The 17846-nt window shown below is 37.7% G+C and overlaps 1 protein-coding gene across 2 annotated transcripts in view; it reads left to right on the top strand.

Annotated features, from left to right (window-relative positions):
* The window catches only part of SMIM14 (small integral membrane protein 14), an 83503-nt gene that overhangs the window by 25906 nt on the left and 39751 nt on the right, over positions 1 to 17846 (top strand). Inside the window, exons 2-3 of one of the 2 annotated variants that reach the window (XM_045881299.3) lie at positions 5941 to 6042; positions 9202 to 9311. In XM_045881299.3, the coding sequence (XP_045737255.1) occupies positions 9237 to 9311 (75 nt within the window). In that variant the 5' untranslated portion in view covers positions 5941 to 6042; positions 9202 to 9236. The remainder of the gene's footprint in view (positions 1 to 5940; positions 6043 to 9201; positions 9312 to 17846) is intronic. The other variant, XM_045881298.3, reaches the window with a different exon arrangement.

The following is a 17846-nucleotide window of genomic DNA, read 5'->3' as shown; positions in this document are numbered from 1 at the left end:
CAGTTGCACTAATTACCTTCACAGTGTTGTACAATTATCACCACTATGTATTTCCAAAACTTTTTTATTACTCCAAACAAATTCTCTATTTGTTAAGCAATGACTCTCCATTCCCTTTTTCCCCAGCCCCTGGAAACCACCATTCTACTTTCTGTCTGTATGAATTTTCTTGTTGTAGATTTCATTTAAGTGGAATCATACAATATTTGTTCTTTTGTGTCTGACTTATTTCACTTAGCATAATGTTCTCACAGAGTAATCCATGTGTCATAACTTCATTCCTTTTTATGGCTGAATAGTATTCCATTGCATGTATAAACCACATTTTGTTTCTCCATTTATCAATTGATGGCCATGTGGGTTGTTTCTACTTTTTGGCTATCATGAATAATGCTGTTGTGAATATTTAGCATACAAGTATCTGTTGGAGTCCATTTTCAAATCTTTGGGGTATATACCTAGAAGTAGAATTGCTGGGTCATTGATAATTTTTTTTTAAAGATTTTATTCATTTGAGAGAGAGAGCACAAGCAGGGGGAGAGGCAGAGGGAGAGGGAGAAGCAGACTCCCCACTGAGCTGGGAGCCAGACATGGGGCTTGATCCCAGGACCTGAAGATCATGACCCGAGCTGAAGGCAGGCACTTAACCATCTGAGCCACCCAGGCACCCCTCTGTTTTAACTTTTTGAGGAACCACCAAACTGTTTTCTAGAGAGGCTACACCATTTTATCTTCCCACCGGCAGTATGGAAGTGTTCTGATTTCTTTTTTTTTTTTTTTTAAGATTTTATTTATTTATTTGAAAGAGAGAATGAGAGAGAGCAAGCGCACAAGTGGGGTGAGGGCCAGAGGGAGAAGCAGACTCCCCGCTGAGCAGGGAGCCCGATGCGGGACTCGATCCTGGGACTCCAGGATCATGACCTGAGCTGAAGGCAGTCGCTTAACCAACTGAGCCACCAAGGCACGCCAAGTTTTCTGATTTCTTCACTTCACTTATTTTTATTTTTTTGATTATAGTAATCCAAATAGGTATGAAGTGATATCTCATGGTTTTGATTTTTATTTCCCTGATGATTAATGACATTAAGCATTTTTTCATATGCTTATTGGTCATTGTGTATCTTTAATGTCTATTCAAGTCCTTTACCTATTTAAAAATTGGGTTATTTTTTTCTTGTTAGAGGGGTTCTTCATATATTCTGGATATTAAACTCTTATCAGATACATGATATGCAAATATTTTTTCTCATTTTGTGGCTTGTGTTTTCAGTCCTTTGGTCCATTTATCTTTTATAGCATTTAGAAGTTTGTATTTATAATTAAAAAAAATATATTTAGGTTAGGGGCGTGTGGGTGGCTCAGTTGGTTAGGCGTCTGCCTCTGGCTCAGGTCATGATCCCAGGGGGCTGGGATTGAGCCCCACATTAGGCTCTCTGCTCAGTGGGAAGCCTGTTTCTCCCTTTCCCTCTGCCTGCCACTCTCCCTGCATGTGCTCTCTCTGCCAAATAAATAAATAAAATCTTAGAATTAAAAAAATAATTAAAAAGATTAAAAATATTTAGGTTAATGTCTGTCTTGACCATTAGAATGTGAACACTGTTGGGGAAGGACTATATCAGTTTTTGCCCATTTTTATATTTCTAATGCCTAATACAGGTGCTAATTTTTGAATGAATGAAATTCCTTTAAGTTAATATATGAATTGTTTCATTGATCTGTCTCTTCCATCTTAAATATCAGTTGTAGTCCATCTTGGTGTCTCACTTGTTACTCTTAACTTTTCAAAATCTTCCCAGTTATTTCCTGGCTACTATTAAGTTACTTAATGTGCCCCTGCCCCACTCAACATTGGTATCATTTTAGATAACTTTTTTTCTTTCAGAGGGCCTTCTTATAAAGGCTGCAAAGTTCTCTTCATTAGTTTGGGCTGATACAACCAAATACCAGAGACTGGGTGGCTTAGACAGCAAACATTGATTTGTCATAGTTCTGGAGTCTGGTAGGTCCATGATCAAGGTGCTGGCAGATTCAGTGTCTGGTGAGAGCCCTCTTCCTGGTTTGTAGATGGATGTCTTCTTGCTGTATCTTCACATGGTACAGAGAGAGATCATCTCTCTTATGTTTCTTTAAGGACATTAATTCCATTCATAAGGGATCCACTCTCATGACCTAATTACTTCTCAAAGGCCCTACCTCCAAATACCATCATTTTGGGGATTAAGGCTTCTGCCTTTGGCTCAGGTCCCAGTGTCTGTCCATTTTTTGTTTGGGGTATTCACAGGTTGTGACATTTTTTTCTTTTTTGCTTACTCTGTGATAGGCCACAATTTGAAGTTCACAATTTTTTTTTTAAGATTTTATTTTTGGGGCACCTGGGTGGCTTAGGTAAGCGTCTGCCTTGGGCTCAGGTCACGATTCTGTGGTTCTCAGGTCAAGCCTTGAGTTGGCTTCCCTGCTCAGCAGGAAGTCAGCTTCTCCCTCTGCCTTTGCCCCTCCCTCTGCTTGTACTTTCTCTCTTCTTCTCTCCCATAAATAAATACAATCTTAAAAAAAGATTTTATTTTCATGTAATCTCCACACCAAACGTGGAGCTTGAACTCACAACCCCAAGATCAAGAGTCACATGCCCTACCAACTGAGCCAGCCAGGCACCCCTCTTTGTTCCTTTTCTGATGTTCCCATCTTAGGGAGATCATTTGCATGGTGGTCAGCAGCTAGGAACATGCATGTCAGCTTTTGAGAATACAGTGTGCCAGGGAGATTGTTACGATTATTATTCAGGATGATTTCCCAGTGTTTGGAATGCACTTCAGAGCTATGGTTCCCAAGACCAAAACCAATCAAAATAGTAAGTAAGTAAGTAAAACCCTGCTGAAAGAGGTCAGAGGTCATTTTTTTTTAAGCCACGTGTCTTGCTCAGTGATCTTATGTAACTGAGTTTCAACTTTCCCAGAAATGTTAATCCAGGTGCAGCAGGTAGTGGGGGTCACACAGCACAGATAACCTCCTTGCTCAGTTAAAAGATAAATAAGGGCTATCCTATTAGGAAGAAAAACTGAAACAAACAAAAAACCACAAAAAACAAAAATAACAGCTGTGGCCAGATAGTGTAAGGATTTTTGTTAGACAGCTATTGTGGATTTTGTAATACTTTTAAGAGTTAAGGAGAGGTTTCTAATTGGAGCCTCATTTAGATTTACTTCTAACTGGAAGTAGGGCCCTGCCAGAGAAAGTGAATCTTGAGGGGCGCCTGTGTAGCTCAGATGGTTAAGCATCTGCCTTCAGCTCAGGTCATGATCTCCAGGTCCTGGGATCGAGCCCCACGTTGGGCTCCCAACTCAATGGGGAGTCTGCTTCTCCCTCTCCCTCTGCCTTTCCCCCTGCTTGTGCTCTCTCTGTCTCTCTTTCTCTCAAATGAATAAATAAAATCTTAAAAAAAAAAAAGAAAGTGAATCTTGGATCATGAAAGCCTTGGTAGGTCTTTTCTAACTTGGCAGTGTAAATTCAGGGGAGTTGACCAATGAGGTGTAATGGGCACACTTTGATAACCAAAGAGGCATTGCCAGCTGTCTAGGCATTTATAGAATGATAACCACCATAAACAAAGACAAACCCTGTCTGGGCACAAACCATTCCCGTTAAGGTAGTACTGTTAATAGATTAATTCACAGGAATTACTGTGTTTGCTCGTTCAAGCCACAGGTCGTTAGGTTTTCTCTTTCACTTAAAAAATTGTTCTAAATTCCATTGGGTTCCTCCCCCCCCCGCCCCCCCAAGCAGTGGCCTGGGAGATATGGATGATAACATCATCTTTCCAGGCCAGTATCACAGTAAGGAAAAGAAAGGGAAGATGAAAGGGTTTCATGTTTAGTTAAAATATGAAGTCTTGATCCAGTGTCTTGGGAGGAAGCACCTCGATGTCAGCTAATCTTCCTAGTCAGTTTGATTTGGAGGTCTCTGGTGTTTGTATAGGACCAGTTGTCAGGTGTAGTTTTTGTCAGCTGTGGGATGTGTATCCAGGGTTGAGTCCCTATCATCTGGGTAGTGATGAAGACCTGGTATAATCCCTTCCAAGGAGATTCCAGGGCAGTCTTTGTTCTTAGTGATTCCAAATCAGAAGAGTGGGAGAAAACTGGGAACAGTAGCATGGCGTGTCTTAGCCATACTTGAGGATCCAGTCCCAATTTACATGCCTTCTTTACCAAAAACACATCCTACTTTCCTTGCATAGGGAGATGTTTCCCTTATTATATAACATATATTAAAGTTTTTAACCTTTAGAAACCTTAGTTTCTTTTTCTTTTTTTTAGATTTTATTTATTTGACAGAGAGAGACAGAGAGGGAACACAAGCAGGAGGAGTAAGAAAGGGAGAAGCAGGCTTTCTGCTGAGCAGGGAACCCGACGTGGGGACATGGGGCTCGAGGCTTGATCCCAGAACCCTGGGATCATGACCCGAACTGAAAGCAGACACTTAATGACTAAGCCACCCAGGTGCCCCGAAACCTTAGTTTCTAATGAAAGTGAAGAAGTAAAAAATTGTGAGCTGTCATTGCATTAGCATCCTGTGGCTTGGCAGACTGTTTACTTTTTTTTTTTTTTTTTTAAGATTTTATTTATTTATTTTACAGAGAGAGAGAGTGAGAGAGGGAACACAAGCAGGGGGAGTGGGAGAGGGAGAAGCAGGCTTCCCGCGGAGCAGGGAGCCCGACGTGGGGCTCGATCCCAGGACCCTGGGATCATGACCTGAGCCGAAGGCAGACGCTTAATGACTGAGCCACCCAGGTGCCCCCTGTTTACTTTCTATAACTTCTAGAAACATGCTTTCCCCAAATATCTTTAGTTCCCCTGTAAAAGGAAGTAAAAAATCGATAAACCTGTGTTTAGTAATTAGTGTTTCAATATTTTATCTTATTTGGAAATGATATGGATATTTAATGAATTTAACAAATCACTATCTAAATTAACAGAACTTAAAGGTTTCAGGTTATCAGAAAGATTTGGAGGAAACTAAAGTTTAACTAAAAACTTTTTACTTAGTCTTTTTAATTGTTTTTAACAATTATGTTTAGATTACACACAAAAGCCATTAGACATTAGACAGAACCAGCTATTGCCCCAAGCTGTTTTTTTGACGGACAGATTTTTTTTTTTTTTTAAAGATTTTATTTATTCATTTGAGACACAGAGATAGAAAGAGAGCATGAGCAGTGGGAGAGGCAGAGGGAGAGGGATAAGCAGACTCCCGGCTGAGCCAGGAGCCTGATGTGGGGCTCGATCCCAGGACCCTGGGATCATAACCTGAGCTGAAGGCAGACGCTTAACCATCTGAGCCACCCAGGCGCCCCGACTGACAGATTTTGTGAGGGATAAAATGAACTTATTTGACTGGTATTTAAAAGTTTTATATTTAATCTGATAACCCAAAAGACATGTCTATTTTAGTTAAACCAACATACTTAAACTAGCTTTTATACTGAAAATTATCCTAGATCATGTGAATTTGAAAAACATTTGGGTTCATTTCTACTATATTTCTGAGATTTATAAATACTTCATAAGCACTTCTTTTTAAGCCAATTAAACCAAGTTCTTTTTTAAAGTAGGCTCTATGCCCAACATGGGGTTTGAACTGATGACTGCAGATCAAGAGTTGCATGCACTACCAACTGAGCCACCCACGTGCCCCATGGAGAAGACTTTTAAGATTTGTATTTGTTGGGGTACCTGACTGGCTCAGTAGGAAGAGCATACGACTCTTGATCCTTAAGGTCATGAGTTCCAACCCCACATTGGGTGTAGAGATTACTAAAGGAAAAAAAAAGGATTTGTATTTGTAGAGAAAAGAAATCTTAAGGAGGCTCTGGCCTAGAGTTTGGACAAGAGAGCCTTATTTGCAATTTGAATTTTAAAAAGCCCCCCTAACCCCTTTTATTTTCAGTCTTAGGAATTGGGATGGTCTAGAGTTAATATTTTACATCTCCAAGGCACTGGGGAAGAGTGCAAGTTCCTCCGAGGACTTTGGTTTCTTTGGTTCCTTAAGGTCAGTAAGCCTTTTGAGATAAATAGGTTTTGGAATTGGTAATAAAAGGAATAGGTGAACTTTGAATTACCTCTAGAGTTGCATTTCTAATTTTGCCAAGATTTGTAAAATGTAGACAATTGCTCTCAGTTCCTCAAAGAATTGGGTTGCAATTTCAATGATATCATAGGTTGATCCACCCATCTAATTACTTTTTTTTTTTTCTGTTAGTAAATACTTTTACAGAGGTTTCAGAAGATTTTTTTCTTTCCTTCTGGGTACCTAGTTTCATTTTAGCTTATGGGAGGAGGCCTAAAAAACATTATCAGGCTCTGTATATCAGCTTTCAATCTGGCCAATAGCCAGTCACAGAGCTACTTAAAAATTCTTTTAGGTATCTTGTCCGTTTTCACCTGGGACAAACACCAAACATTTCTGGCCATATTCAATTACCCGCCCCCCCCCCCCCCCCCCCCATGAATGTAAGAGGAATCCCCAAGGAGAGTGCAAAAGATAACTTCTTTCCCTTTCTTTACCGGGTCCTACAGACTTCCGGGAGAGCTGACTCTGGTAAGAATTTTCATCCTTAGCCAGCTTCTGCCAGTTTTTCTGGGATCCCATCTGTAACTCTGTTTTTAACCAGAATTTGGAAAGATTTTTAATGTTACTTTTTCCTTGGCTATTTAAGAGAATAATGTAGCAGTTTACCAGAAAATCTCCCATTTGGGAGGAGCCCTCCTTTGAGGTCAGGTATGGGGGAGGGGTGTCTGTAAGGTCATTAACTTGGTGGACTTTTGTTTACAGTCCATAAAGGCAGCTCAGATAGAGGAGTACTAGGATGAGTTCTCAAATAAAGGAAGATAGAGGGAAGCGGTAAGAATTAAAGCTTTTTGCTTTTAGGTACCTTTTACATCTTTAGTTTTTCACTAGCCTTTTACAACAAATCTTTCAATGAAGCTATTTTGGAATTTTGAAGCCTTTTGGAGTCTCTTGCATACCAATTAAAATAGGCATCCCATTCTGTTTGATTTGGAAGCCTCGCTTTTAAGTGCACTTCTTTAATGATCTTATCTAATTGGAACATTTCTTGTAACGGCCATTGTAATTCTAGGTTGTAATTCCTCTGAGGACAGTTTGGTAGGACCCTAGCCACAATTAGAATTTAACCCACCTTTTCTGTGCAGCTATATCTAGTGGTAAAAGGGGTGTAATCCACATTTCTGTCTGGCCACATTTTGGGGCTGCCAATCTGATGGTTACCAAGCCAGATTGTCAGGACACAAATAAGCTTAGTAAGATTTTGCCACTTTTGTCAATATATCTTTTGGACCGTAGTTCTTAGGCATAAAATAAGCAGGGGTGCCAGAAGGAAGCATGCTTGCCTCTCTAGTTTAAGGATCCCATTAACCAACTTTGGGTTTCTTGGAGCTGAGCTAATACCTAAAAGGGATGTGCCTCTGGGTTGAGAATTGTACAGTGTTACAGTGTAACTCCTTGTACAGGAATTTTCTTGAGGTTGGCAGGTGACCTAGTGTCAACGTAACCTGTTCAATGACCCACTTAATGCAGGAGTTTTTGAGTTGGGTGATGGGTACTGTAATAATAAGTGTTCTGTCAGTGCCCACCAATTTTTGTGGCTTTTTTTTTTTTTAACTTCTGAGATTCTGTTAGCTATAACCCTTTATCTACACAAAATAAGACAAACAAACATGTGCACCCTAACATACCAGCAGCAACCAAAAGGTGTTACCTTGTGGACTGGCCAAGAGAAGGCCTGCATACCATCACCAATTCTCAGCATGCATTAAACCAGCAGACTCCAGTAATTGGGGACTGGTTGGAACTGAGGAAAGGACTAAACCACCAAATCCCAGTAAGTGGGTACTGTGACTGGAACTGAGGAAGGGTATTCCAGACAACTGGGGAATTGTGGAGTGAACCAAGGGGTAGGGACTCAGGTTCCAGATGGAACTGTGTGTCAGCTCAAGCTGACCCACTAAGCCCTGGACTGCAAAGCTGGTCAGTTTAGAAGTTCAACACAAAGAGCAGAGCTCAGAACTGACAGGAACTTCCCAATTCCCAATGGCCCCCAGAAATGGCTAGAAAAAAAGAGAACTTGGAACAGTTCATGGGATACCACACCTGTGTTTCTTCTTGTCCCCAAAGCTATCAGAAGGCTCGTTTATCCTGCCGCTTTCACCAAATTTGTTAAATAACAAAAACTAAATAGTAAATTTAAAGATCAAATTAGCTTTATTCAACAATTCATGAGTTGGGCAGCATCCCATCTAGTAAATAGAAAGGAGCTCCACCAAGCTGTAGAAAAGGAAAGTTTTTAAAGGCAGAAAGGGGGTGGAAAAAGGAAATTATTAGCAAAGAATATATTGTTTTAGGCAAGGTCACCTTCCTAAGGGGAATGGAAGGGGCCTATGAATGTATTATCTCACTAGTGCTGACTGGGTAATTCCATGTTGACTGGCTAAAGGTTACAGTTCTTTTTTTTTTTTTTTAAGATTTTATTTATTTATTTGACAGAGAGAGAGACAGCGAGAGCAGGAACACAAGCAGGGGGAGTGGGAGAGGGAGAAGCAGGCCTCCTGCCGAACAGGGAGCTCAATGTGGGACTCGATCCCAGGACCCTGGGATCATGACCTGAGCCGAAGGCAGACGCTTAACGACTGAGCCACCCAGGCACCCAAGGTTACAGTTCTTAAAATTGAAACTGCAATTAGATTGGGTATTAGGTCTTGGTTTGCTGACATGGGCTTTAGCATGAGTGACTCCCATTTTGGGGCCTGCTCTCTCCTTTTTAGCAATATGAATTTTGTAGGGGACACAGGCATTCAGTCTATAGCAGTACTATGGCTAACAAAGTTAAAAAATTCATTAAGCACAGTAGGACTCTAGCATCAACTGCTTCACAGGGAGGCAGGATAGAGCATCTGAAGACATTCACATTTGTAGGAAATTAGTCTGATGGTAGAAGGGGTAGGTAATCATTTCTATAGATTCATAATTTATATGATTAGTAATTCATAAATATAGGTCATTAACCAATACGAACTATCCTTAGTTTAAGAGAATTATTATGAGTCTGTACAATAATATGAATTTTTCATAGCTCAACAGAAAGAGTACTACGCTCAGTAGTTGTCTAATATTTTTTTTTCTTGCTCCTAGATTTAAACAGTCGAGTTAAATCAAGCTGGGCAGTCATGGCAGAAGGTGGATTCGATCCCTGTGAATGTGTTTGCTCTCATGAACATGCAATGAGAAGGCTGATCAATCTGGTGAGATGAATGGGACAGTCCTATTTGGAATTGAACTGTACCCCTTCTGTCCTATATTTGTGGGAATGGGTTATTTTCATCTGATGGTCACTAAAATTATTTCATAATTGAAATTCTACAGTGATTTAAGTCATAATGGTCAAAGTACTTGCCAGCAATTCTTTTATTAGAGATAAAAACAGATTGTCATCTATGGTAGATTTATGTTGGTGATATCACCATCATAGGTAAGTAATGTGGGTATAGCCTTTTCTGTTCTGTATTAAGGAATATAGTCTTTAGCCATATGGAGCTTGTTTACCTGATAAATTGCTGTGAAGTCACAGTTCCTGTTGTGACATGGTTCAGATCCTACTCTAACAAATGACATGACAATAGAAAACTCTATATAAAGCATTTCCAAATCCAAATCAATTATTCTACAGAGGCAGGTTTCTGAACAACAGGCTTTAGATAGTCTCATTGAATTGATTGTTAATGAGATTTGAATTTGTAAGGTTTTTAAGACTTTCCCAAGTGTCTAGAATCTTAAATACAGGACTTTTTATGTATTATACTTTATACTTTTTATATGCAAAAGAAGAAATTTAACTCTTATTAACAATAAGATATATTATTATTATGTTAGACAACATTTCATTGTTCTAGAATACTCTTGTACAGAGATATATTATCATAGACCAGTTAATAAAGCCAGGAATAAACATTTGCTCAAATATTTGAATTTTTAGTGGTTAATAAGCAGGTTTTCTGCTGCCTCAGTGTCTATGTATAGTGACCAGAAGTATATTTCTTGTGAATGATATTCCTCTTTGAGTCAGCATATGCTAGGACTTATGATCCTAAAGAATGTCTTAGAGGGAAATCAATAAAATAAGAACTTATAAATTAGACTTGTGGCTATAGAGATAAAATGGCAATTTCATATCTCTGATAACTTGATGTAAAAATAGATGAGTGTGAGGAGAGAATATTTAAAATATTTTCTCCTATGTATGACATTAAATAGCTGATAGTTTTTATGTCTAAATTTAAACATAAGGCAATTTTTTTTTCAAATTACTGTGATACTAGGAATAAAAAAATAGACTTGAATTTAACTGGTAAATTTTCCCAGGAGATCAGTTTTTTAATATGAATTACTACCTCTTTTTTTCTTAGTATAGTATTTTTATTTTTAACATAGTATCATGCTTTTTTCTCTTAGCTCTGCTGCCTTTTTTTTTTAGAGATGGCTAAAACTAAGCCCTACTTTTTATGATTTCCTGTACATTTCTGTCCTCTTTAGTAGACTGTCAGGAAAACCATATTTAGCTTTTGTTTTGTTTTGTCTTTAATGCATACATTCATGCCCGATGGAACATTGTTTATAGCAGTTCTAGTGGAAAGTACTTTAGATTTTAGATTTTACAAACCTTTCAACGTCTACAGTTTTTAGTCTGTGCTGGATATTTTCACACGCTATAAATCACTGATGGGTGATCCTGGATGGGTGATTTACTGGTGTACAACAGGGACAGATAACAGATATTGAAGATATCTTCTGATAGCAGAATTGAAGATGCCAGAAGGGAGGAGAAACTCATTTGATTCAGTAAGGAAACTTGCTGATTAGGTTTGATAGACATTTGTGGGGATTTGAATTGTGCTTTATAATTCTTATTTCTTCTTTTATTTAAACTCCAAATCAAGCAGCATTTTGGGGCCATTTCTACCTTGTAGCTTTTAAGTGCTTTCTCAAAACGTTGTTTGTTTTTTTTTTTCCTGAAAGAGTATCTTTTGAAATAACATCTCTAATTTCAGGGGCACCTGGGTGCCTTAGTCATTAAGTGTCTGCCTTTGGCTCAGGTCGTGATCCCAGGGTCCTGGGATTGAGCTCTGCATTGGGCTCCCTGCTCCGCAGGAAGCCTGCTTCTCCCTCTCCCACTCCCCCTGCTTGCGTTCCCTCTCTCTCTGTGTCTCTCTCTGTCAAATAAATAAAATCCTTAAAAAAAAAAAAAAAGATCTCTAATTTCAGAAATTCAGAAGTAAGGTCTAATTTCTCTAAATTCAGTAATGTGTAATACTCTTTATTGTATTATTTCTAGTAGTGAATAGTTATAAACAAACCTAATTGCCTACCAGTAGGGCAGTGGTTATATCATGGTATGTTCATATGATGGAATTTTATACAGATGTTTAAAATAATTACGTCTTTAAAGCATATATAATAGGGCGCCTGGGTGCCTCAGTCATTAAGTGTCTGCCTTCAGCTCAGGTCATGATCCCAGAGTCCTGGGATCGAGCTCCGCATTGGGCTCCCTGTTCGGCGGGAAGCCTGATCCTCCCTCTCCCTCTCCCCCTGCTTGTGTTCCCTCTCTCGCTGTCTCTCTCTCTCTGTCAAATAAATAAATAAAAATTAAAAAAAAAAAGAATATATAATAAGGGAAATTCATATATGAAATGAATAAAAAACAAGATATAGAAATCGCATTTAGTACGGTCTTGCTTTTCGGTACCTACACACACCATCTATATGTGCACACAGGAAAAAAAAGACTTGAAGAAAATACGTGAAAATGTTAACTGTTTATCTCTGGATTGTAGAATATAAGGGGAGACTTTTTTTTATAGTTTTCTGTATTTTCTGTGATAATATATCTTATAATCAGAAAAAGATTTTAAACTATCTTTTTTTCATTTAAATATTGTCAGCTTATAATATGTTAGGCTTTTCTACCTCTCATTCATTATCTTCTGCTCTTACACTTTTTAGTACCTTTATGTTATTACTCTTTGAAAGTCTAACTCCCCAGCCTATATTTTAAAAACAGTTTATCTGAGGGTATAATTTTTGTGTATTAGTTATAGCCACCAGAATTTAGATGTCTGCATGTTCAGGACACTCATGGATACAGTAATGTATTACAGTATGATGATGGAGCAGAAATTTATTCCCATCTTTCTAAAAATGGACATTTAATTCATCCTTGCAATAGAGTAGCATCTCATTAATTTTAGGTACTAATTTGGAATTTTTGTTATTTTTTACCTCATATAATCAAACAGGATTTTCTTGTAGGTTAGAGTATTATCAATTCCTGAGGATTTAAAGTGCTAAAAGCAAGTAAAAACCTGGGGAAACTTGAGGATTTTAATGATTATTTATGGTTTGCTCATTAGTTGTATGCTGCGTGCAGATTCGTTTTGCCTATTCTGTGGAAATAGATGGGCTTTGCCAAAGGATATATTCAGCGTAGGAGCAGTTAAGATTTCACCATTATTTCCTTTCTGTTTTAATAATGTCCTATTCATTCACAATTTAAAATTAACTTTTTTCCCCTAATTTAGTAATAGTATCAGTTAAAGTTCTTTATTATAGGTTATAGAAGTTCGGAGTTATGTAGAAAAAGACATATTAAAAGGATATTATGTGGCTCACACGGGAGAACCTGGCACAGAAAATGAATAGGATCAAAGGAAGGGTAAGTGCCAAAACAAGAAAGAGCCAAAGTCATGGCGTAGAACAAGAGCAGCCAAGATGCTGCTTGCTTCCGAATTCCAGAATTTTAGATGTCCAGGTGTTGATGCAACATCTCTATCTAGATAAATCGTAGGCATCTTACATTTAATGTGTGCATTACCAAACTTTCTTTCTTGCCGTCAAGCTTAAACTTCCTTGTCTTCTCTATTCACTCTATTATTCTGGTTACTTAGGCAATACCTTTTATGTCAGTTTTTACTCTTTCAACCTCATAGCTAATGCAGAAACAAATCCTTTTGTCTCAACCTTGAAAATATATCCAGAATCCAAACGTTTCTTACAATTCCAGTGTAACCTCGTGGTCTAGTCTACCATCAGCTCTTGCATGGATTATTGAAATTAGCCTCCGTATGAGTCTCCTTGCTTCTACCCTTCTGTCATGCCCCACTTTCTTCAAGTTTAGTTCTCACTACAGCAGCTGAAGTGATCTATTTTTGATATATCAGATAATGTTCTCCTCAAAATCCTACAGTAGCTCTGCACAACACTTAGAGTGAAAAAAAACCCAACAAAACACAATTTACATAGCCCTACATGATCTGTCCCCCCTCTACCCCACTCTTTTCCCTTTGCTCACTTTGTTCTAACAATTCTGGCCTTCTTGCTGTTCTTGGAAAATACAGGTCACATATAAAGGATCAAGAGTATAAATAGACTTTAGACTTTTCAGCAGCAGATTGGCACAAAGATGTTAAGTTCTGAAGGGAAATTATTACAACTCCAGCGTTCTGTATTCAACCGAAGTATTGGTCAAATAGGAGGGAGTCTTCAAAAATGCCACCTCATGTACCATTTCTTAGATAGTTACTAGAGGATGAACTATTTTCCACCAAAAAGAAGGCATAAACCCAGGAAGAAGAATAAGACTTGAGTGTAGAAAGCAGGAGATCCGGCACATGCAAGAAGCAAAAGTAACTTCAGGATAATGGTGAACAGAGATCCCAAGTTGATAGCTGCGCACCAGGACCACAAGACGGCTGGTTTCATTGAGAGGGTATCACAAGGCTCTAGCAGAGATTTTTTTCAGAAAGATGAATTGATAGAATACCTGGTAAGTCTAGGCATCTTGTGATCTAGAAAAATGAAAACAAGTTGTCAAAACTCATAGGAAACCAAGTAAGTGGGGAAAAAAAAGAATAAGGAAGTACAGAAAATAGTACAGAAAAGAAAAATAAGAGTTCACTACATGATTCAACTGTGAAGATCATTTGCATAGTCATAATGTTAAAACTGACTATTGAGCTAAACAAATTTATGATATAACTATTAGGAGATGGCAAGAGTGCACATGTGTGGTTTGTGCAGAAAAGAGAGAACTAGGTCTTCATATTTTATACTGGTGAATCAGTGGATATTGCTTAAAACTGAAAAATCAAGAAGTAGCAATGATGCATATTTATATATAAAGACATGGAGGTAAATACTAAAATACTCATCTAAAATTTAAAAATGGTTGCTTCTGTGGGAGGGGAAATGGGTAGGAAGGGATAGGAACTGCTTTTTTTGGGAGAGAGCACACAAACTATTAGAAGAAGAAACATATTTTAGAAGTATCTGAGAAATGATAGTGAAAGCCATAGAAATGCCTTTGCAGGTTGGAGTATGAGAGTGTGTGTGGGAGGTATGTGTGTAGGTCAGTATAATATGTTTGTAAATACATAGAAATGGTTTCCAAGGGATCTACCTCAGGCTCATAATAATGGTTACATTGAGGAGAATTCGAAGCTCGTCTAGATACTAGTTTAAGCCCATAGAAAGTCTCTGATGTAAATTTTCCTTTTACAAATGAGGAAACTGAGGCACAGAGAGGTTAAGTCACTTTTCCCAGGTGTCAGAGCTGACCAGAGAGTGGCAGAGGCATATTCAACCCTGGCAGCTTAGCTCTAGGTACTGGGTTGTTTCTTTAGTGCCGTGCTCAGTTCTACTGCCTGTTGGTCTCCTTCAAGCACCTTTAAATATATTTGTGATCAAGGGGACCTTAGGGGGGTAGGAGAAAGCAGTAAGGGAGATTCTTCATTGTATTTTCACATTTTAAAACTATGTGAATGCATTACCTAGTCAAATAATTAACCTTAAAAATAAAATTTTTTTTTTAAAGATTTATTTATTTGAGAGAGAGAGCTGCCGCTGTGGGAGGGGCAGAGGGTGAGGGAGAGAGAGTCTTTAGCAGACTCCCTGCTGAACTAGGAGCCTGATGTGGGGCTTGAGCCCATGACACTGAGATCATGACTTGAGCCAGAATCAAGAGTCAGTGTGGCTTAACTGACTGAGCCACCCGGGCGCCCCTAAAAACAAAACTTTGTAAGCTACTTCAAAGACATTATAAGCAGTAAAAAAATACACAATAATTAGGACAGACTTTTTTTCACTGAGGAATAAAACTTTTGAATGCGCTGTTGTTACATGATCTGAAAAGAAAATATATTCTATGATGTTTAGCTTTCCAATAATTCTAACAAGACTTTTTTTCTGTTCTTACATTCCTTGATTTCTAAATTGGTAGAATTTTTTCTCATGAGCTTTAAAAAATATATATTAAAATAGAAAAAGCTAGCAGCGACCAGGTGGCTCAGTCAGTTAAACATCTGATTTCCACTCAGGTCATGATCTCCAGGTTCTGGGATTGAGCCCTGCACCGGGCTCCCTGCTCAGCCGGGAGTCTGCTTGTCCCTCTTCCTCTGCCCCCCCCAACTGCTCTCTTTCTCTCTCACATAAATAAACAAAACCTTTTAAAAAAATAGAAAAAACTTGTATGTCTCTTAAGGCAAAATGGACACAAGCAGCAATTCAAATTCTTTACTATTGCCTCATCAGTGCTTATGTCAGTTTTGATTCTTTAACTGCTAAGCTCTACAAGTACAAGGAATATAAATCTGATTTTCATTCATTTTATTATCTGTCTACACTATTGACTTTAAAGCAAATGACTGTATTTCTGATTGCATTATAGGAGTGTTTTAGATGATACATTATAAACAGAATTTAAGTGTAAGGTTGATAAGACTGCAGTACAAAGAATGCCCATTTTGGGGTGCTCATGACAAGCTTTGCTTACTCATTTGGCATGTCTCCTTCCAATGATTTAATTACATCATTGAGTTACACACATGTTCATAACACAGTTGTATTTTGCTGGGTGCGTATATGTTTCTATTTGTCTCAGGAATGTTCAGAAAAACATTAATAAATAGAGGCATTATCTGACACTATAGTCTATTTCTATCCTATTCTAATTAGTGCTTTACTCATTAAATACTGGCTGATAAGACCCAAAGAAGTGGATAAGAATATACAGTGAGTTCCTTTCAATTAAAATCAGATACCTTTATCAAGTTATTCTATGTTTCATTACTTGATTTAATACGGGAATATGCCCGGGGATAAATACGGATTTTTTTTGACATAGTAGTAGAATACTACTACATGTGTAGAAAGATGGCAACACAAAATTGTAATCTAATTATAAATCATTTTTTAAAAAGATTCTATTGATTGATTGATTTGAGAGAGACAGAAAATGCAGGAGTAGGAGGAGGACCAGAGGGAGAGGGACAAGCATACTCTGTGCTGAGCACAGAGCCCAGTGCGGGGCTCGATCTTATGATTCTGAGATAATGATCTGAGCCAAAATCAAGAGTCGGATGCTTAACCAGCTCAGCCACTCAGGTATCCTATAAATCATTTTTTTAAGTTGTTTGGTATTTTGTGTGTGTGTCCCTTGTGAGGTTAGTATTTAAAAAAAAAAAACAAACCACTTCCTTATAACTACTGTATTTAGTTGTTTTTGGGTTTAGTTTTTTTTTTTTTTTTTTTAGTGACTAATATTTCTTTTAAACAATAAAAATGGCCTGCAGAGGGACTTTTTCCATTCCCATTGAAGCCATTTGCAGAATTATTCTGGCTTCACTCTCTTTTGCTCTCTTGCCACCTCCTTCTTCTGTTCTCCTTGACTGGCTGTCTCTTGGCATAAAGTTTCTTTTATTAATGATAGGAGTTCCAGAAAGAACGAACAGATAGATTTAGTAATGTGAACTTGGATTATGTTCTGTGTTTTTCCTGTTCTCTCTTGTAACCTAAGATTTGGAATGCAGATAATCCCCCCCCCCTTTTTTTTTTGGTTTGTTGAGCTCTGTATTTCAGCTCTAAACAGTGAACTGAAACTTCTACATTTTTAATTTACTTAAATTATTTTCATATTAAAGTACTATAAGCATGTGATCTGGGAGATCCTTGGTCAGATTCCTCTTTATAGGCCCAAAGGCCCTATAAATTGTGGCTAATGTTCACTGTACTTAAATAAGTCACATTAAGATTGGCCTTTTTCCCGGAAGAAAAATATGTGTGCCTGAAAAATTTCTTGAGAAACCTCTCCACCTAGCAAATATAGCTACTGCTATTATCTTTTCTTATTTAATTGTAAAATTAAATTGTAAAATATTTAGTTATTGAAATACATGAATATGTTCTTTCAAAAAAAAAAATCAGTACATTAAAAGTAAGACTAAACTCTCGTCACTCACTTCCCTGTATCTGGCTTATTCTGTACTTCCCTAAATGAATTTGGTATGCATCTTCCCAGATCTTTCTAACAAATACGTATTTAGATACTGTGGTGTGTGTGTGTTTTTATATATATATTTCCCCAATTTAATAATAATATTTAGCATTTTACATGTGGGTACAAAGCCTTTTTAATCATCTGATTAACTTTTGGGTTTTATTTTAGTCAGTAAAGGACATTTTTGTCAACTTTTTTTCTTTCAAATCTTAATACTTTTTATCAGTATCATCCAGGCACTGGAAGACTAGTTAGTCCTTCTGTGATTAGAGGTATAATTCACTTTACCAATTAGGAAGTGAGGTTATGCTTTATTTAAAAGATAAAATGGTAATTGCATGTCAGTATATTTAATTCAATAACTCAAGCAGTATACTAAGTGTCAAAAGAGAAAGTAAAAATCTCCCTATATTCTCCAACCCCTCATTGCTTCTTTTTTTTTTTTTTAAGATTT

This window comes from Mirounga angustirostris, unplaced genomic scaffold (genome assembly GCF_029215605.1).
Source record: "Mirounga angustirostris isolate CCGP_5_RB_7025 unplaced genomic scaffold, mMirAng1.0.hap1 SCAF_2, whole genome shotgun sequence".
Taxonomy (NCBI): domain Eukaryota; kingdom Metazoa; phylum Chordata; class Mammalia; order Carnivora; family Phocidae; genus Mirounga; species Mirounga angustirostris.
The sequence above is the reverse complement of the archived record's forward strand: the minus strand, read 5'-3'. Positions and strand labels throughout refer to the sequence as shown.